Source organism: Osmerus eperlanus, chromosome 24 (genome assembly GCF_963692335.1).
Source record: "Osmerus eperlanus chromosome 24, fOsmEpe2.1, whole genome shotgun sequence".
NCBI lineage: Eukaryota > Metazoa > Chordata > Actinopteri > Osmeriformes > Osmeridae > Osmerus > Osmerus eperlanus.
This window is the reverse complement of record NC_085041.1, coordinates 2,868,751-2,888,737: the sequence shown is the minus strand read 5'-3', so window position 1 is coordinate 2,888,737 and position 19,987 is coordinate 2,868,751. Positions and strand designations below refer to the sequence as shown.

The 19,987-nt window shown below is 42.9% G+C and overlaps 3 protein-coding genes across 10 annotated transcripts; 2 read left to right on the top strand and 1 right to left on the bottom strand.

The window, feature by feature from the left end:
• Window positions 1-2,052: 2,052 nt before the first annotated feature.
• On the top strand, window positions 2,053-6,692 carry LOC134010942 (cold-inducible RNA-binding protein B-like). Of its 3 annotated transcripts, none has more exons than XM_062450283.1 (7): window positions 2,053-2,179; window positions 2,807-2,916; window positions 3,098-3,204; window positions 3,336-3,459; window positions 3,554-3,755; window positions 3,891-3,952; window positions 6,577-6,692. In XM_062450283.1, the coding sequence occupies exons 2-7, from the start codon at window positions 2,817-2,819 to the stop codon at window positions 6,579-6,581; spliced, it is 600 nt and encodes a 199-aa protein (XP_062306267.1). In that variant the 5' UTR covers window positions 2,053-2,179; window positions 2,807-2,816; the 3' UTR covers window positions 6,582-6,692. The 3 variants fall into 3 exon arrangements, with proteins under 3 accessions (XP_062306267.1, XP_062306266.1, XP_062306268.1); XM_062450282.1 differs by lacking the exon at window positions 6,577-6,692 and adding an exon at window positions 4,368-5,384 and having other exon boundaries at window positions 2,055-2,179; XM_062450284.1 differs by lacking the exon at window positions 6,577-6,692 and adding an exon at window positions 4,368-5,384 and having other exon boundaries at window positions 2,056-2,179; window positions 3,336-3,429.
• LOC134010939 (cold-inducible RNA-binding protein B-like) lies at window positions 6,577-12,523 on the top strand. 6 transcript variants are annotated; one of them, XM_062450280.1, is made up of 8 exons: window positions 6,577-6,687; window positions 7,458-7,576; window positions 8,879-8,987; window positions 9,129-9,235; window positions 9,392-9,542; window positions 10,022-10,124; window positions 10,302-10,336; window positions 11,436-12,523. In XM_062450280.1, the coding sequence occupies exons 2-8, from the start codon at window positions 7,538-7,540 to the stop codon at window positions 11,453-11,455; spliced, it is 564 nt and encodes a 187-aa protein (XP_062306264.1). In that variant the 5' UTR covers window positions 6,577-6,687; window positions 7,458-7,537; the 3' UTR covers window positions 11,456-12,523. The 6 variants fall into 6 exon arrangements, with proteins under 6 accessions (XP_062306264.1, XP_062306260.1, XP_062306261.1 ...); XM_062450276.1 differs by having other exon boundaries at window positions 10,302-10,366; XM_062450277.1 differs by having other exon boundaries at window positions 9,392-9,563.
• A 418-nt stretch (window positions 12,524-12,941) lies between these two features.
• si:ch211-212d10.1 (granzyme B(G,H)) lies at window positions 12,942-14,975 on the bottom strand. Its single transcript, XM_062450263.1, has 5 exons — window positions 14,870-14,975; window positions 14,382-14,538; window positions 13,999-14,125; window positions 13,646-13,870; window positions 12,942-13,522 (listed from the first exon to the last, which is right to left on the bottom strand). The coding sequence occupies exons 1-5, from the start codon at window positions 14,925-14,927 to the stop codon at window positions 13,379-13,381; spliced, it is 711 nt and encodes a 236-aa protein (XP_062306247.1). The 5' UTR covers window positions 14,928-14,975; the 3' UTR covers window positions 12,942-13,378.
• Between the last annotated feature and the right edge of the window lie 5,012 nt (window positions 14,976-19,987).

The window sequence follows — 19,987 nt, the reverse complement described above, 5'->3', positions numbered from 1 at the left end:
AGATTAAGGAAACAGCCAGCAAGGCAGCCGTTCAGTTCCCCTACAACTTTGTAGCAGACCCAGATCTATTACAGAGGTTGATTTTATCAACACATTTGAAAATGGTTGCGTTCACAGTTGGAATTTATGGCACCAGTGATAGATGTAATTGCAGTGGGTAAGACAAATTAAGTGCACCCAGACTTGGACAGTATTTAACTGAAGTCTGGTTTGTAGCTAAAACAAACAAAGTAGTAGCATGTGCATGCAATGACTGAATGTCACACAGCGGCTTGTGGGTGAAGTGAAGCAGCCAAGCTCACATAAGAGCAGGTGGGCCAGGAACTGGCTGAAATATCATTCCTCATTAGTTTTAACTACATTCCTATACAGGGCTGCAGTCAGTTTTTTATCACTTTCTCAGTTCTTTAAACACCATGAGTGTTGCTTTTAATGAGGCACTTGCCTCTAATGAGAAGGTTAAATAATACAATGTGAAGTGAGAGGTTAACAAAACCTGCTAACTGAATCAACAGACGGACTTCTCTAAGAAATATTGTTAAAATGGTGCCTGGTGCTACTGATTTTCTGAGAGGTATTTGGGAATTTGGACGGTATTACACTCTTACAGGAAAAACATGCAGGCCTTTAACTAGACAGTAATGGAATGGAGACCAAAAAAAACTGTAGATCAATATTTATAAAACTCAGACATTTCATGATTATGTTATAACAATAAAATATTTTCCCTCCGGCAATATGATTTTAATATTAGTCGACTTGAGTGTTTTTTGACCTCCTGCTATTGGAGTTTTAATCATCTTTATATGTTCATTGGCAGACAACACTACTGAAGGACTTTTCACTTTGCTGAAAATGTTGACTTCAAACATTTAAAAGACATGCTAATTAAATTCATATTTAATTAAATAAAAACACACATGGATTCTCTTTTTCTTGACCACGACTTTAAAACGGAACCCAATCACTGCTTTGTAAACATTCTAAGTGTTACCAGATCACGTACGTATGTCTAATGCATTCATGTAAGTGAAGCAACAAAGAAAGTGTTTTACACAAATCATCACTAGGCCTTTCCTTTTCACTGGAGCACTAGATACTGACCTTTCATATAATGCAATCAAAACTGTCATGTTCATTAGACATCATGCTTCCTAAATTAAAACTGTAACCATGAACCTGGCCCTTCCTCCGTTTTTTTCATGTTCACTATTTATTGGGATCCTAAGTACTTGATGTTTTGATGCCAGCTAGTCTTCAGCTGACTGATGTCTAAATCTACTGCTTTCATTGCCAACTCCACTGGTTTCCTCCGAATGGGAGATTAACATAGCAAGAGTGCCCCCCAGTGAAAAAAACTCATTCTACACCCACAGAGGGAGGTGATTGTTGAGGGGGCTAAGCTGTGGTGTTGGGAGGAGATACAACCAATACACATTTTGTTTTTTTTATGTCTGCATTACTTTCTTTAATCACTGCCCTAGAGAGATTTACACAATATTTGATCCTGGTAAGTCACATGCAGGAATATTCATCTTGATTTTGCCAGGCAAGTTGAAAAACATACATTAATGACTTGGCAAGAAGCGAAGGGCCTCCTGTAGGGATGGAGATAGGGATTCAGATGTTTTAGGGCAGAACAAAACCAAAAACACAATGGCAGACAGGTAGGCTGCAACACCAACAAACTATAGTCAATAGTTTTGACTATTTTGTGTGTGTGGTATGTGTGCAACGTGGTCTGACAAAACGTTAAGAGTACTACCTTTGGAAAGGAATCGCCATTAAACTTAGGTAAGATAATGTGAAATACTTTACTCTCAGGCATACCCTAGCAAGGCCCCATTAGAGTGCTTTTACTTTCGATCTAGTGCGTGGAGTCCATGTGGCTAAACATACTTGAGTAGGCCTACTAGGGGAAATCGAAAGCATAATTAAAACAGTGACTATGATCTCTCGTTTTTATAGCTACGAATAACTATCTCCCTTTTATATGTTTTAATTTTACTTTGTTTAATGACCACGTCACTCTTATGGTTGGTTGATTTTTGCTTCAAATAGAGAGTCCAACTCAACTGAGGAGCAATAGCTAGCTAGTACTCGCAGGACACGCCCAGTGCTTGCATTTACTCAGTGGCCATTTTCTCATCTGTCTCAGACGACGCTAAACCACACAGAGGTAAGGATGTGTTCTCTTAAGTTATTTGATTAGATCAGAAGTTTCAGTAAGATTATTTTATAATTCTACAATAACGTTTTAAATATTAAGACACAGTGAATCAATCGGTAACTGTTCTCTAGCGACATATCCCAGTTGACTGGATGTCGAAAATACATGTGTCGTGGTTGTGCGCTTAGTCTCTGCTGGCCCCAAAGAAGCCAGATATTGGCGACAAGAACAACCAGTTGCTTATCTAGGTGTTATTATTTACCAGTTATACTGTCCATCGCTTGTACATTTAAACATGGTTTCGTCAACAATCCTTATTTTTTGTATTTGTTTGCTAGGTTTTGTTTATTTGTTGCACTAGCTGCATCCGTTTAGCGCTGCGTGGTGCTAAGCTAACGACGTCGTTAGCAGCGGAAGCTAACGCTGGTATACAAAATGGCTTTGTTGCATGTTGAACAATGAAAGGCCAGGTGTTATTTTTTGGAAAAAAATTCTTTCGTTTTTCGTCCGTCATAACAAGCATCACGTAAATCGTGAATGTTTACGAATGGTTAATAGGACAGTTGCCCAACAGTTGGTAAATGTGTGAATAACGAATATCCCGACAAACTTTGAATAACTAAAATCATTTCTAAGACTTTTCAAGATGGCCGATGATGGAAAGCTTTTTGTCGGTGGCCTCAGTTTCGATACAGAAGAACCCTCTTTGGAAGAGGCGTTTTCCAAGTATGGGGACATTGTAAAAGGTATGTTGTATGATTGCTATAAAACCTTATCTCCGCATGCTAATCATTTACTCGCCCAGCAGGCTGTATTGAAAAGATTAACCTTTTTTTTTATTTTATTTTTTTATATATATTTCTAAATGAGCCCTTATGTTGGGCACTATATTACAGCAAGTATTGACGTTATTCATTCCTCCCTTAGTTGATGTAGTCAGAGACCGTGAGACGAAACGGTCCAGGGGTTTTGGCTTTGTCACTTTTCACAGCCCTGATGATGCAAAGGCAGCCATGACAGCCATGAACGGCAGGGTGAGTAGATGGCTTCACTGCACTGGACATATCGGAACGTAAATAATAATCCTGTTGTAAAACATAATAATAATAATAATAATACATATATGTAATTAACCAAAAAGTTATGCACCCAAATTGTTTTGCAGTCTCTTGACGGCAGAACCATCCGTGTTGATGAGGCGGGCAAATCTGGAGGAAGATCTGGTGGCTTCCGAGGAGGATCCAGTGGTGGCAGAGGAGGTGGATTTTTCAGAGGGGGCAGGGGAAGAGGTGGGTGTGGTTATTCAGATGAAGTAAGGACTTCGGTCCCCGAAAGAACAGCCTTTTAAAAAATGTGTTTTTCCCTTTTTGTGCTATTCTCCAGGCGGCGGAGGATATGGAGGTGGTGAACGTAGCTATGGCGGAGACAGAAGCTATGGAGGCGGCGGCGGAGACAGGAGCTATGGTGGTGACCGGAGCTATGGTGGGAGTGGAGGTGGAGAGAGGAGTTATGGAGGCGGCTACAGGAGCGGTGGAGGCGGATACTCCGGAGGTGGAGGTGGCGGTGGAGGTTACAGAGATAACCGGTGAGTTTTGACTTTCAGGCTGGTCGCTAATCAAAAAAAAAAAAAAGATTCTTGCATACCAGTGCTTTGAGATCTTTCAATCCGTGTATGAATTACTTTATTACTCTTGATTGATTGGCTATTAATCTCTTTCAGGAGCCAAGGAGGCTATGGTGATCGTTCTGGAGGTTCCTACAGAGACAGCTATGACAGCTATGGTGAGTATTGCACTGATCAAGTTTAGCAGTTGAGCCAGATTAGAATTGTGGACAAAAAAACACCCTGTTTCTCACTCCCTGACCTCTTGGATTAGTATGTTAAAATACTCAAGTCCTCTCAAAGAATCCTGCAGCCGTTCTTTGAAACGATTGAAATCCAACCGTCAATATAGAAAAACCTGAAGCAGAAACCAGTTGTCCTAGTACCCAAGGCCACATTCCGTGGAGGCTACGCTCACAAACCCTTTTTTTCCAAGAGTCAAAAAATGCCCCTCGACTTGTGCTTTCCCGTTCCACAGAGACAACCTGTACAGAGCATTGGCACACCCCTCATTCATAGGATTCTAGTGTTCTGTGTGAATAATGTCAGAATGCTGCAGTGCCTTTACACTTGTGCCCTACTTCTTGTCCTCAGCTACTCACGAGTAAATACAAAAAAAACTTCCTGATTGCAAGATCGTCACTTCGCTGGCTGTTTTCTTTTTAAAAGATGCGCTCTTCGAAGATCCCTTTTTTTGAATTTTTGTTGTTTTTTCTGTTTGTGGTATCTGGTTCTAGTGTTTTCTTTAACAGACATTGCAGCATCTTCAGTCCTTTTTATCGTGTTGAAAATATTATTCAGGATAATCTGTCCTCTGCAGGAACTGAAATCCTGTAGAAACTTTACTGTTAGGCTTGGCGCTCAAATGTGGAGCGTTGATCCTTTTTTTTGATCAATTTTTTTCCTCCTGGTGTAATGGGACTGCTTTCTGGGGGGATCAAAGTTGATGATTTTTAAGAAAAATGGCTTAAATTGAAATGAAACCTGTTCCACTGTTGAACCTCTCCTAGGTAGGATCTCTGAAAACTGTCCAACACAGCCTGATAGCTTCTATGACAAATTCAGTGACCTGACCATGACCCTGCTCATTCAAAGCCTCAAATATCTGCAAAAATACGTTACTATCTAAGCTACCTTTTAAACTGGAGTTGTAGTGAATTCTGGTCTTTAAAATAAAATAAAAACGAAAAAAAAGGAGAAATAATCTTTTAGATCTACACTAGAAGCTTGACACGCTGTGATGTTTCCAGGGGGAACTGTAATTCATTAATTTAGTGTAGGAAGGAAGGAATGTTGACTGGTAGCACTGGTTTCCAGTAAACCTCCTTGATATTGATAAAGATATGTAAGTATTCAATATCTAGTGCAAAGTGATTAACTTTGTTTGGTGACTCAACTTCTAGCTCTTGAGCTGCCATACTCGGTGTAGGTGATGCAGTCTGCTGCAGCTGGCAGTTCATTATGCTACTCTGATGGACAAAAAAAACCCATTCAAGGTCATCCTCAAGAAATGTTACTACAAGGAAATGTGCTCTGTTCTGTGTACCAACACCTCTAAGATTTTTTTGTATATTCTGGCTTCATGAAGCCTATTAAACAATCCGTTGAAAATGCTCTGATTTCTTGTGCCTCCAAAGAATGAAGCTAAGCTGAATGTGATGATGCTCTAGACAGTTACCTCAGTCTGGAAGATATGTAGGTGGGTCGATAGAGCAGACAAGTGTTGCACTCCATTTAAAGGAAAATGATACTGGGATCTTGTTTTGGAAAGGTGGTCAGGTGTAGTCTGAGAGTTCGTCAGAAATTATTGGGATCGTTAAATGTTATACTTAGAGGCATTTAAATAGGCATTTAAATAGTCCTCTGTCTAAAGCTAGTCAGTGTGGGTGGGATCTATGTTTCCGTCAGTAGAAATGAGAATACAAGCAGAATTGAAATGAAATGTCCTCTCCTGGTACTGGTTCTGTTATAATGCTTCATTGCGCCCAAGAGCTCTGCTATCGGTTTGGAAATCAACAAAGTCCTTGGAGAATGAAGTGTTGGGCCTACCGACACGCGAATCCTCTCTGGTGAATGCTGCTCTCTTGGCTAGTTCATATGTGGAGATAGGCCAGTAATGTGAGGTAACCATTTTTGCTCTCCTGTTCGCATCCCTCAACAGTTCTCATTTTGATGTCCCATCTTATCTCTACCTTTTTCAACTTTGCCCCCACCCCTACCCAGGGCTATCACCTCCCTCCCAGCCGCTCCTGATATTGAACTTTAAGTCACTGTCCAGCTTTCTATAGGAATGCATGACTACGTTGAGTGACGTGTCCTGTTTATTGGGACCCTGTTCCCATTTAGAAGAAACGGGACGTGAGCTTCTCATAATGACCATTGAGCATTTGAAATTTTCACAAACTGTCATTGCTGGAATATGCTAGTGTCCCAAAGAGATCCTCCCAAAAAATTTGACTCGTGAAACTCACCTTAAAGAACAACCAAGTGTTTTGTATTGTTCTCCCTGCGATTGCAAAGTTGTTTTCATCTTAGTGTAGACTGATTTTACATCTTCCTTTGCGTGTCCAGTACAGAAAATCACTAAATTGTCTAGTTTGAATGTCTTTACTGTCAACTTCCAACTATTATTTTGAAAAACTTGTTTCAGTGTTTTAAGTTTTCAGACAACTCTTGAGCAATTTGAATAATAGTTTTATTTACAAACTGAACTTGTAATTTTAATGCATGCTGTTTATTATGCATTTTCTGTTTCCATTTGTGGTTGCTCCAAAAATAATGGCCTTTTTTGTCGCTTGATTAGGTTGACCAAAGGCTCGGGCCCTGAGAAGAGACTTTGACTGGGATTGCTGGTCTGCCTGGGCCTTAATTCACTTCAGCTACGTCATACCAAGGAGATGGATTACATCCTATGGTGGGTCATGGCCATTGTATTATGCCAACTATCAAGATGTGCTTATCATTCATAAGAGTGCATCTCAATAGGATCACTTATGAGAATGTAGTTCAAATGAATCAGTAGGGTGCAAAAGGTAGACCATATGTCTTTAACCCGTTAAGGAGTAGCGTCACACATGTGATTCTGAACATTCCAACCGACTATTTTCCGATAGACAAAAACTATATGACAAACGCTATAGTATGGCTTCAAAATTTACAATTAGGAGGCTAACAAGTAACACTAGCAGGTAGTAGCATTGCTACGAGTATTATGCTAGGTTGCTAGGTAACGGAAGCTAACTAAAACTAGCTAGCTTCCGTTTTGGAAAAATAACTCACTCCTTAAAAGGTTTAAGCTATCTAAACATGCTTGTACACGGCCAATTACACTGGGAATGCACTCGATGCCTGTAGTACGTTGACGTGTGTTACTTTGACCATTATGTAACAACTAAACCATGTCAGTGGCTGAGAATTGGATCAAGCACAAACTTATGCAATATGTGAATTGATGCTGCCATTGTTGCAGCTTTTAATAATAGGACTTATCAGGCATGACTGATTCTATGCGTCATCCTTAGCTTTTTGAATAGTTTCACTGTGCGTGTTATGCTTCGGTTAATTTGATCCTGAATGTGAAGATATCACTTTGGACTAACCCTTTTTCCTAATTCTGATTTATCACTACCTAACATAACTATCCCATGGTGTCTTCCTCAATCTAATGGAGGGTTTATGTTTCAGGTCAGGCACAAGATATATGATCCTACTGAGGAGCAGAATTCTGGTCTGTCCCAACCAAGTGGAAGGACCTGAATTAAAAGATGTCTTCAGGGTGCGCTGGCTTTGCATGTTGTTCATGGGTATGGGCATCCAATTGATTATGTTTGGATGTGCACAATACTGTTAGCAATTTAACACAAATGGCGAGAGAATGTATGGAGGCAAAAAAAAACGACGATTAAGATGTGTGGATATTTGGTGCCAAGGCTCATGAAAACTGAATGTTGAAGTAAAGCTTGGTTAAAACCTATTGATTGGGCTTTTACATTTTATTATGTGGCCATGCCAATGAAACAATATTTTTTATAACGAGGTTAATATATAAAATTAACGTTGGATACTTCATTTTCTCGTGACCAAATATGTCACAATATCGTGAAAAGCATATATTTAGCCTGACGTGCCAGCCAGCTTAAAACATGTAGGTGTCACGTGGGACGCATCGTTACAAAGACGTAGCTAGCTAGCTGGCATCCTAGGATCTTGATCACTCACGCAGCTGCAGGCCAGTCGGTCATAACAGATTTCGACGGCGTTTTGTTGGGGGTAATATGCCTTTACATTCTGTAATTTATACATGTTTCTCGGTGCCTGTCGAATGATGAAATATATCACTTTAAAGAGACGGGAAAGGGATGGCAAATTATGTGGTTTGGAAATATTTAGGCGACGCGCTCGCCGATAGTCGTTCAAGCCTTGCTAACGCAAATATCCTCGCCGCAGTGGTTAGCAAGCCAGCTAATATAGCTGGTTGTCGAGTACATGTTAGTGTGGTATAATCTAATAGGATTTATACATACGTACAATTGTGTTTTGTATAGACGTATAGTTAAATTAGAGTATTGCTATTTTAAAATGTAATGACGCAGTAGAAGCGGACTGGCTGGCCGGGGGTGGTCATGTTGGTGTAATTCACAGTGATGGTGCTCAATGGCGCCGTGAATCTGAACAGCGATGCTGAACAAAGGGGGAGTCTGGGCCTAGCACATGTGGGGGCGGGTAGCAGCACGGTTGGAAATGCTGTTACGTGACCTTACGTTTTGACGGAACATATTACGGCACATATTGTATCAAACATCCGAGCTAACGCTAGTGTTTTATTTCTACAAGTGAGCGTAAAACGTATTATTTGTCTGCATTTCCAAGTTCCAAGCCAGCTTAGTATTACTATCGCAAATCGGTGGCGCTATCTAGCTAGCTATCTTGCATCGTTCTCCCGTAACTAGTAATGTGTGTGTCTGGGCTACTAGTCGCTAGCTAGCAAGCATGCTGCTTGGTTTGGGCCTTTCATTGCTTTTAGAAATGCGAGGGCTTCCCTATAGGTCATATAGTACAGCACATCTTAACCGAATGTCAATTATTGTCCCTTTTTGTCTACACAGGTGAATAGAATGTCTGACGAAGGGAAGCTTTTTGTTGGTGGACTCAGCTTTGACACCAATGAGCAGTCATTAGAGGATGTATTTTCTAAATACGGGCAAATATCAGAAGGTAACGTCAAGCCACTATGAAGTTGCGCTGATAAATGTGATATAACAGATTTTAATGTATGTTTTACATGCAAGTTAAAGTAACATGCTTAATTCCCATGCTGTATAACGAAATGTATCTATATTTTTTTCCCCTCTTTAGTGGTTGTAATTAAAGACCGAGAAACGCAGAGGTCCCGAGGATTTGGCTTTGTTACGTTTGACAATCCAGATGAGGCCAAGGATGCAATGTTGGCCATGAACGGCAAGGTGAGCTATGGACTATTTCAGTCTGGTCAAGATCAGTCATATGACAATATAGTGTCCATTTGAAAATGTAAATTTAAGGGTTAGTTGGATAACCTAGAAATATCACTTTGCGGTGGTTTTGTAATCGCATTTCATTTCCCTCCCCCCTCTCTTTAGTCCCTGGACGGCAGGCAAATCCGTGTGGACCAGGCTGGCAAATCTGGCGGTGGCGGGCGGTCAGGAGGCGGTGGTTTCCGCGGGGGCTCATCCGGCGGTCGAGGCGGCGGCGGAGGTTACTTCCGTGGAGGCAGAGGTGGTGGTGGAAGAGGTGGGCGTGGCTTCTCGCGAGGCAAGTTTGTTGTTTTCCTGTCCAGTAAGGTCCCCTGCACTAGTGTGCCCCGCCCTCGTTTCTCTTGGTTGGAGTGACTGACAGACCGTCTCCACCCCTCCCCGTTCCCTCGCGCCTGCAAAGATGTGGCTCGTCCCTCCCACCTCTACTTGGGTGCCTGCGATCCGCAGAACTAACCACAAGTAGTTGTGTGTGTGTGCACCCATGTGCCCTTACCCACCTCCGTCGAACCCCAAAGCCTGGTTCCTCCTACGTCCTCATGTCTGGTTCTTGTTCTGCAGTGACTGTTGCAGTGATCTAGTACCCGTAGAGGTTTGAGTTTGACCCACGTTTCTTGTCTCCTGAATATCCGATGAGTACATTCTCTCGTTCTCTTAACGACCTCTAAAAAAAAAACGGCTGCTCTGTTTCTGGGTTGGTGGCCGCGTGCTGACGGGTGCTTGGCTGTTGGTTTGCAGGTGGCAGTGATCGAGGCTACAGCAGCGGCGGCGGCGGCGGACGCTACGACAGCAGAAGTGGAGGTGGAGGATACTCTGACCGAGGCTATTACAACAGAGACAGGTGACTTGCTCAGCACATCTCTTAACTTGGCACCAGAGCTGGAGGTGGTTCTTGCTCTGCTGTGCGGAGAGAAATCCACCCCAAACAAGCAACAAGGATGTTTTGTAGGGGTTGCTATTTTTCCCCCTCCACTTCCTGTTTACTGATACTTGCCCCTCCCCCTTTTTGTGTTTACAGAGCGCAAGGAGGAGGAGGATACGATCGTTCTGGAGGTTCGTACAGAGACAGCTTCGATAGCTATGGTGAGGCTTCTTAAGTAAGCTTGCACAAGTCAGTCTACGATAGGCGGCCAATCCGGTGCCTGGACAGCCCCATCACAGGAAGCTGCTGTTGAATTGGATTGGGCCCAATCATCGCCAGTGTCGAGGCAGGTCCTCGAAGCGCATTGCAGCTGGATGGGCTTCTCTTGGACCGGCTTCGCCCCCTATGGTCCTCAGCGTTCCTGGACGAGTCCAGTGATCACACGGCCTAGTCGCTAAAACAAACTTCTCCCTTAGTGCATGAAGCGTCAGTCAGGGTGAAGTCAGAGGTTAAAACTGGGGAACGGCCGTCCCAGGTGTGCTGGGGGAAGGCCGACACAGCCTCTCGGTGTCTGGGGGGCAGGTCGACCTGCTCTGGGCAGGTTGTTTTTTTTTACAAAAAATTTGATGACGTGTTGGAGGGAACCGAAACTTGGTTCTCTGGGTGGCAGAATTGTCCCAAGTGCTGCGTCCATGTCTACCTGGACTCTGAACCCCATTAATCACTAGGCTTTTTCTTCTTTAAACAGGATATGGAGTTCTCATTGTCTCCCAGTGAGGCCCCTGCCATAGTTGAAATATGTTGAAGAAGCTAATTGTTGATGGTCCAGTTTAAAACACTGCAGAGTGGGTGGAAAGGTAGGCTGATCACAGGTCTGGCGTGAGCTTCTTACCAGGCTGTGCCCTCTAGCTCATCATTGCTTGTGATGTCAGAAGCTTTCTGTCTTTCGCCTGCCCTGTTTCTAGAGGAATCCTTTCATTCCTAAATTTGCCATCCTGGTCTGCAGTGAAGTTCTTATCTAGTTTCTTTCAACTGGAATTAGTTGAAGTGTGTTTTGCACTGGTAGAATCTCTTCGTAGTTACTTTGGTATTTTCAGGGGGGGGGGGGGGGGGGGAGAGCTTCTAGCATCAAGTGAATCATCAGTGTGTCTTCTGGAGGAGTAAATCCTGAAGTTGGATGGTTTTCACCACAGTAAGTAGAAGCTTCCAGTCGCAGGGCCTTCTGAGAGACGATTCCTCCTGCTACTGAATTGCGATAACGTGTGTGTGTGTCTCTAACTTGCTGCTCAGGTGACGATGGCGGCTGGTAGATGGGCGCGGAGGACGTCCGGATGTGTCGTCTGGGCACGGCCCCTCACCCCCGATCCGGCGGCCCTATCCCGATGACCGCGGGCCCGGCCTGGGCCTCGAACCCAGCGCCCCCCCCCCCCGCTGCTCCGCAACACTTTAAATATCTTCTTCTGAAACCGACCATGTAGACAAGAGCAGTCCTGGATAAGTGCGGGGAGGGTTGGCTCGCACCTCCGAGTCAGCCAAACCGGTCCTGTTCCAAGTTTTTTTATTTTTGGTGAAGTTTTTTGGTCCTTTTTTTTGATTTGAGTTATTGATCTGTAGAGAACATTTTGATTTATTTACTGTTAGGGGAGCTGTGAAGAGAGGCTCGTATGCTATAGACTGTCGTCTCACTTTGGGGTCCTGTGGCCACAGGGGTACGATCTAAAAGACTGGGGAATGTATCTAGAGGTAAAGGAATGGTGGTAGCGCTTATGTAGTCAACGTTATGCTCTGCATTTAAGTAACACGCTCGTTACGCTTATTTAGGTTGAGTTTGACTGCTACGCCAGCACGTTGTGAAGTCTAAATGAAGGGAAACGTATATCGAGTCTGATAACATCAACATCGCGTTGCACTGTACTTTAGGAAGAGCTAAAGGAAGGGGAGGAGCTTAATAGGACTGGTTCATAAATATGTAGTAGGTTCTGGGAGGTGACGAGAACTGGTTCACTTGTTATATGGAGTATGGCCTGTCGCTTGACTGGCCATTTACAGGTTCTCCACAAAGCTGTTTGGTTTCCTCTTGAGAACTTTTATTATTATTTTTGCTTATCTGCTGCACATAAAAAGATCGAAATGAGATTTGAAGTCCATATCTCACTTAACAGTTCCAAATACTACGCTCAAAAAATGTGAAACTGGCCAGTTCTATAAGATGCAAACGTCTTATCAAGAGCTAATTTCAACAAACACACCTTGGAGTAAAATAGTTATTTCACAATACTGTTCTCGCCATAACATCAGATTGGTTTTGTATTTGATTTTTTTAAGCATTCTGTATCTTCATGGTTGTATTTTTCCTAAATAAAAAAAGCCTTTCCAGATATCTTATCTTTTGTAATCAATGTTTACATACCTGTCTGAGTAGCAGGGTATTTTAGGTGCCCTGTTCATCTTTATTTGGAACCAATATTACCTTTTTAGTAAGAACAGTTTGTTACCTACATTGGTTTGGATGCATGACATCAGGAAGTACAATGTCTCCTGGCCTGCAGTGGGTTCAGAAGTGAGGTAATTGTCTTCCTTGTGGAGGCACATGGACGCAAAATGAAAAACAGGAAGCTTAACTGACCAGACCATTTATTTGAACAGTTGTGCTGCAGGTACATGTACACCACCTGAAACTCATTGTTAACATTATGAGCATTTGCTAAGATTATATTCCTGAAGATGGAATAATTTATCAAGGTTGGAAGGGATATATTTTTGCAAAGTCTTAAAAGAAATGGCTGCAACACTTGAGGGCTTCCTGCATCTTCAATAATATTGCTTGAGGAAATAGGCAGGACTGATTTTGCAAAGAAAACATTTTGCATGTTTACCACAGGGTGGCAGTGTAGACTAACATTTTTGTAACATGGATCCTAACAAAAATATTTTGTGTGGATCACCCATACATTTACTGGGTGAATGATGCGACTGTATAATGTAAAACTACAACTAAATTAAGACGGACTACTCTTATTTTGATAACTAAATCTCCCATAAAAAATGCTGACTGTCAACTGTACGGCACAAAAACAAACACAGAAAGCTTTAGATAATCTAAATGTAGAAATATGCATCTAGCTAACCATAAGCCACTGTACTGATACATTCAAAAGGCTCAATCTCTCCTTGTTTGGAACTCAAGCCCCTCTGATCTCGTCTGACTAAAAACGCATGTTTTTGTGTGGTTATCAGTGATGGGTCATTGTCTCGCAAATCCAGGGAAGGTATTCTGGGATGTGTGTGTAAGCAATGAATCCGTTTTTTTTATCCTCCATGTATGACACCACCCCAAACGCCAGGCCGCCACAGACCAGCGGTCCTCCGGAATCTCCCTGGAAACCCGAAAGAAATGGTCTCAAGATTAATGCAAACTTTCACACGTCTTTCATATATGATATTATTTTCTTAATGGCTTATTTCTTCAACTAATGTTATTTGTTTTTGGCACCATTCACCTGGGCAGGTCTGTCGTCTCCCAGTGTGCAGAGCACATGTTTTTTCTTGCACGTATCATCGGGAATGACTGTCACATTGACTTCTCTCAGCACTTTGGAGGCATATGGTTTGTGTATATTTCCGCGTCCCCAACCACACACCAGGCACTGGTCTGATCGCTGGTCATTCTCCATGGGCAGAGCTAAGGGCTGAACGTGGTTGGTGAATACAGCCTTTTTTTCCAGCTGGGGGTCATTGAGATATATGAGGTCAGGTTGAATTCTCTCGTCAACATTAATAGTTTAATTTGTGTTGAATAGTGTTGGAATCCAACATGCAAAAACTACACGTATTCATTAGTTGGGTACTCTACCTTCAACAGCATGATGTCATTAAGAAAGTCTTGGGTGAAGTTTGGATGTTTATGAACCTTTTTTACTTTCATGTGTTGTTCAGATCCATTATAAACATTGTGGACCCCCAGTTTGGCTATAATACAACTGTAAAACAAATACACCAAATTAGCATGAACAGCAACAGTAATCGTCATGTTCATCAGTCTACAGACATGAATATAAACAGTACTAATGTCCTAGGAAGATTGTAGAGAAGTTGGAAAACGTTCTTATCCGTGTAATCTCTTTGAATTCACCCCAATATGCTTTTAAATATGTAATATCTGGCGGTATTTCATATCTCTCTCTTACACGCAGGGCTTAATTAACATTGATTTTGGATCTCTGACAGTAAACTTACTCTCCATCGCAATGGGCTGCAGACACCACAAAGTCGTCCCTCACAAGGAAGCCGCCACAGGTTTTGATCTTCTGGTTACTGGTAACCTCAAGGAGCACCATGTAGGGTCTACTGTGGGGCACTGATTCGTTGCCTCCCAAGATGCTAGCTGCCTGGACTGAGACAGACCACACCAACAGCTGATGAGATGACCGGTTCTCCTGATGAGAACAGCCACTCCTAGATCTAGAATAGTTCATTACTATTTGAAAGTGCTGCCAAATGGGTATATGATTCCCCCGGTACAATGCCACCAATGGATCAGGCCATTAACAGTGAGAAATATTAAACAGACATCTAAAAAGCCCTAAAAAACATAACTGATCTTTGTAGCTGCCTCAGATTTTCTCCCCCCCCCACCCAACTGCAACCACGCATATACACACCCCCTCCCTCTCCACCTACACATACCAGAACACACACATACAGTTGTCTGTAACTGTAATTACCTTGATTGCAGAATGTAAGCATCAGCACCAGAACAGACAGGTTCAGAGAGAAGCACATAGTGAAGCTCTGCTGAGTGTCCGAGTGTTCCTCTCTGCCTCTACGTCTCAGGACTGAAGCTTTTATAAAGGAAAGTGAGCAGGAAACACACAGGAACCGCATGTGTGCGCGCAGCCTGAGGTTCGTATTCAGACAGGAAGAGGCCTGTAGAAATCTCAAGGATCAACTCTCGGAAAGCACTGAATTTGAGAAGTATACAGTTCTCCTCTGAGGTGTTTTTGTTTTGCTACAGTGCAGTTCTACTGTACAATTCGTCCTGGGTCTTCGACAAACACATCTGTGCATCTTTTGATTTATGCTATCGTAGATTTACGTCACGCGAAAGGCCACTTCTAAAGTGTGTGACCCTAAGATGACTCGGTGAATGAGTCCACTGGTGGATCATTCAGCGTAAATCAGGTTCTATGTGAGTTCTGTGATGCACAGAGATCGGTCATAATTTACCCCCCAGTGCCTCTGTAGTGGAGGCAGAGAGCCTTGAAGATTCCCTCCCCCTATTCGGAGTCTGGCCTCATTCATGCCCCCCCCCCCCCCCCCCCCAATTCCTCTGTCTGGCCTCATCCCTCTGAGGTAACATTATCCCCGTTCTGCGCAGTCAACAGAGACTGTATAAAAAATAGGGTTTGTTTGAAATTAGGGCCCCTCAAACCTAGTGATTTGCGACAGTTTTCAGATGAGGTTTCTGAGGAACGAGACAGACATGAGGAAGAATCCCTCTGGAAAACAAACAGCAGGAGATCAGTCAGCCGGTTGTCCTCTGAACCTGGACATCAGTAGCTTTAAGAACATCCTGGTCAATCATTTTTCTTTTAACCAGGAGAACGAATTCCAATAATCCCACCATTAGAAATATTATGCGCTGCATAAATCGAAAGCAGTTCATAAAGTCTAGTATCTAGTGGGTTCTGCAGGCCTTCTCTTGGTTTGGCAGACGTAGAGAGAACCGACATGAAAGGTCTTCACTGTAAAATACGTGCTCCACATCATCATTATAATTGGAAATGGTAACTATGGAGACATTTTGGTCATTTTATCCTGATGAAAACAAGCTTCTTGATTGGAATTGTGTTGCTGGATCCCTGACCAGTTAAAAACTGTCATGCAAGGACTAATACTGAGAAATAACCTGACTTAAAGCTTTGAAGGGATATTTTCCTCCAAATACTTGGACAACAGTATAACTGTTGTCAGGACTGAATAAAAATGTTAAAAAAAACGGTCATGGGATACAACACAGTAGCTGCCCAACACATGCTACATATAATGCCTCATTACGAAAAGTCTGTGGTGTGGTAACAACATTGTAGTCTTGGCTTTGAGGCTAGGCTACCCTTCAGCTATGCAAATAAACTGACTTCATAGCACAGGTATGTCTATGACACAGCCTCCCAAGTCTAGACGAAAATATGGCACTTTCATACCTGAGCCACAAGCCTTATTGTGGTTGTTTTGAAAAACTGTCTAAGGAGGAGGAGGAGAAGTCTGAGGAGAATGGACTGTGGGAGCGAGATGCTGGAACTCAGGGCAGTAATGGGAATCACAGGAGGAGTGGAGAGGAGCTGGACCGAGTGGAAGCCCAATAGAAGACGAGGCCGGGGCCGCCAGCCTGCAGCTTTACAGGGACCACGGGGGTTGAGTCCTGAGCTGGTTAAGCCATTGGACGTCGCGGTAGAAGCACGGGAAAGTAATGATGGTCGTTAAAAACACATAAATCATGGCGCAAATTACATGTTTATGAAGAACAAAGGATTAGGACAACAACGGAAGGAGGGGCGAAAGAATGGACGTTCTCGGAGCGCTGCGATGCAAGGCACGAGACGGGAGTCCGCGGCTAACTGGAATCACACATGGGACCCAGAGAATCCTAGTGGCGGACATGTCACTGTCTGCTTAACACGAGGAATCATGTCTTGTGTGACCTTAGTGTCTAAAATGTATAATATACAGTACGTATGTGCTTGTATATATATACTGTGTTTATTTGTTGACAGTCCTCTACTTAGCTGTTCTCCAGCACCAAAGGACAGTCTTACGGAACTGTCTAACAGACCTCCCTTTCCTCTACTCTATCCCATAATCGTTGGGATGCTTCTTCGTGACAGCCACAATAACGTTGGAAAATATGCCAACACATGCCTGTCGTAGCGTAGCACATTTATATTTTTATTTATGTTTTTATATGGGGGGGGGGGGGGGGGACATTTTGACCAGATTTGAATATTGGGGGGGGGGATGTGTCCCCTCAGATATATATTATGATTACGGCCTTGCACTGTTGATTCCTGTTGTAGGCGATGGCTCACGACAGCTACAGATGAGGGCTGTGGGGGAGAGTGCGCATTTCTGTTTGATTCTAAACTGCCTCGCATGCCTAATCAGCACGTGCTTATCTGAAGGGATCTTATCGGGTATGGCTGCATCAGGGGTTGAGAATTTCCTGTTCACATTGTTTGTTTCCTTTTGATTTCGCAACATCGGAAGATGCAAGATACACATTTTCGATGTGGTCTACCATCACAACCTAGGTTCTCAGACAGTCACTGCTCTAAGAGCATCAGTTCATTTGAAGATAAAAATAAAAATCAAGATTTCACATACGTTTATGTGAATTTAGCAGTGACTTCCTGTTATACTTCCTCACACATGGCTTCCCAAGGGAACCGTTTTATGCGACCTCTTCATCATGTCTCAGGCTCGCAAGTTAGAAGGAAAAACACCACATACAGAAAAAATACAAATCTGCGTATCACACAGGAAGTGAATGTAACAGTAAAAGAGTTTAGATACTCTCAGCGTTTACCCCCATATGTTTTCTGCTCCTATTTAATTAATTTTACTAAGGCATTGTTGTACTTTAATTTACAAAGACTGGCACAAGTAAGGGGTCAGTAGCTGTGCTGAGATGAACCACCCCACCTCAAAACAGCACAGCCAGTGAAGATTTCTGCCGGTTGTCAAGGCATAAATATGGCTTCACGTGACAACCCATAGTCCTGCTCTCCGCACACAGTATGGATGAATGAGACTTCATGTTAACTCTTCAGCGCTGTTTTCACAGCTGGGAATGTGTTTCTCAGGTAGCTCTTGTTCTCTCTGCAGAAGCAGATCGAGGGAAAAACAGCTCAGATTTACCTGCAATTTCAATAAATTATAGTCTGGGGTTCAAATACTTGTCTTGAATTCAATACAGTTTTTCATACCTTTCAAATGATTACTGTCATTAGTGAAAGAAAGACTTGTCAATCCAACCTTTTTTCTAATCAGTGGCTGATTTCACAATGTCAGTCATGCTTTTCATGTCACTCAAACTCACAGCTATTTAAAGCAACGTCATGACTGATGGAGGTTGTAGTTTCTAAACCAAACCACAAATCTTCTGTGTCTGTGTCATAGGTCACTGTCCATTCCTATCAGGTTGTCACGTCAACATGAGCTGAAGGTGAGATGGTGTGTTTGCATGTGCTTCAATCCAGGCTAAATTGTTGTCAAGTGAATTAGAACACATGTTTTTGTCTCTCTGGCTGTAACTTACTGGGTAGAGGGAAACGTTTCAAACATCCATGGACTTTTCTCTATGGATACTCTTGGAAGCCAATAAATAAATAACTACGCAATAACATTTTCCCTTGCCAGAATCCTGCGTTTGTGTGTATTTTTTGAGCCCTGATATTAAACAGGGGGGCTGTGCAGAATGAAGGATCGCTCACAGTGAAGGATTACTCTGAACCCAAAACAGCCAGCTCATCTCTGACTCTCAGCTCCCCGAACAGTCTGACATGCCCCAGAGCCTGGCCTCTCCTCTGACACAACTGTCAGGCCTTAAATCACTCGTCACTGAATCAAAATCTGTTATCTTCACCATATCAGTCAAAACTATTGGCGGCAAAGTCCTGAGAAGTGGGGGTTTATTTCGATAGATTAAACTCAACGAGGACTACGGTCGTTTTCTCTTCTATGTAGTGTTGAATTATATTATTGTTGCTTGCTTTCCTACAGGTACACTCTTGCACTTTTGAGGTTCATGTTGCTTAATTGTAACTTGTTTAAGTACATGCTCTTATGGTTCTTCCCATTGGCACTTATTGCTTTTCACAATGTATGCTTCATGTTTTGGCTACCCACAATGTTTTGGGGCTATCTCGTTGTTTATGATCATTGACCTATGCACTTTTTGTAAAGCTCTCTCTTGGAAGTCGCTTTTGATAAAAGCATCTGCTAAATGAATACATGTAAATGAAAATGTCAGGGAGTCAGGTGGCTGAGCGGTTAGGGATGCGGGCTAGTAATCTGAAGGTTGCCAGTTCGATTTCCGGCTGTGCCAAATGACGTTGTGTCCTTGGGCAAGGCACTTCACCCTACTTGCCTCGGGGAGAATGTCCCTGTACTTACTGTAAGTTTCTCTGGATAAGAGTGTCTGCTAAATGACTAAATGTAAATGTTCTAAGATCCAAGCGGTTACTGGTGCCATTGCTCAAGTACCTGTGAAGCACATTAAACCAACAAAATGTGACAGGAACTACCACCGAATGTCACGGCACACTTGTCCTGAGGTAAAGGAAATGTAGCTGTCATCAGAGAGCCTGAATGTGAGATAAGACTGTTGGTTAGGTGGTGGGTGAATAGCAAACACGGGCTCAATTGTGGGGTCAGCATTTGGAAATATTTGGGTGAATTCGATTGGCCTCACAGTTGGCACTTATGAGACTGATCAATTGGTTTTATGGCATTGGGGGAGACAAATCAGGTTCACCGTAGCATGGAGATAACCGACCCAGGTCTGGTGAATATAAATCTCGTTCCATCCTTCACCACCTCCTTGCAGAACAGTCTGTCTACTCTCATTTCATGAAATACTTCAAGACGTCTAATCGAATTGACTCCCTGCAGCGCTGGGAGCATTGCGCGGCCAGGAAGAAACTCCTGCAGTGGCACCCCCTTCCACTGCAGCTTCCCGGCTGACATGCATCCATCTTCTGAATGATTAGCATCACCCTCTGACAGGCACTGCGGAACCAAACTACTGTGTGAATTCCATTAGGGGGGCAGACAAAGGCAAATCA

What these genes read in the sequence shown, in the direction of transcription:
- LOC134010942 (XM_062450282.1), top strand. Translation starts at nt 2,817, where the DNA reads ATGGCCGATGATGGAAAGCTTTTTGTCGGTGGCCTCAGTTTCGATACA. An exon ending in CAGAGGGGGCAGGGGAAGAG is followed by an intron (nt 3,460 to 3,553) that starts GTGGGTGTGGTT and finishes GCTATTCTCCAG; the next exon opens with GCGGCGGAGGATATGGAGGT. An exon ending in GGAGGTTACAGAGATAACCG is followed by an intron (nt 3,756 to 3,890) that starts GTGAGTTTTGAC and finishes AATCTCTTTCAG; the next exon opens with GAGCCAAGGAGGCTATGGTG.
- LOC134010939 (XM_062450275.1), top strand. Translation starts at nt 7,538, where the DNA reads ATGTCTTCAGGGTGCGCTGGCTTTGCATGTTGTTCATGG. An exon ending in TGTTGGCCATGAACGGCAAG is followed by an intron (nt 9,236 to 9,391) that starts GTGAGCTATGGA and finishes CCCTCTCTTTAG; the next exon opens with TCCCTGGACGGCAGGCAAAT. An exon ending in GGCTATTACAACAGAGACAG is followed by an intron (nt 10,125 to 10,301) that starts GTGACTTGCTCA and finishes TTGTGTTTACAG; the next exon opens with AGCGCAAGGAGGAGGAGGAT.
- si:ch211-212d10.1 (XM_062450263.1), bottom strand. Translation starts at nt 14,927, where the DNA reads ATGTGCTTCTCTCTGAACCTGTCTGTTCTGGTGCTGATGCTTACATTC. An exon ending in GCTTACATTCTGCAATCAAG is followed by an intron (nt 14,539 to 14,869) that starts GTAATTACAGTT and finishes GGTCTGTCTCAG; the next exon opens with TCCAGGCAGCTAGCATCTTG. An exon ending in GCAGCCCATTGCGATGGAGA is followed by an intron (nt 14,126 to 14,381) that starts GTAAGTTTACTG and finishes TTTGTTTTACAG; the next exon opens with TTGTATTATAGCCAAACTGG.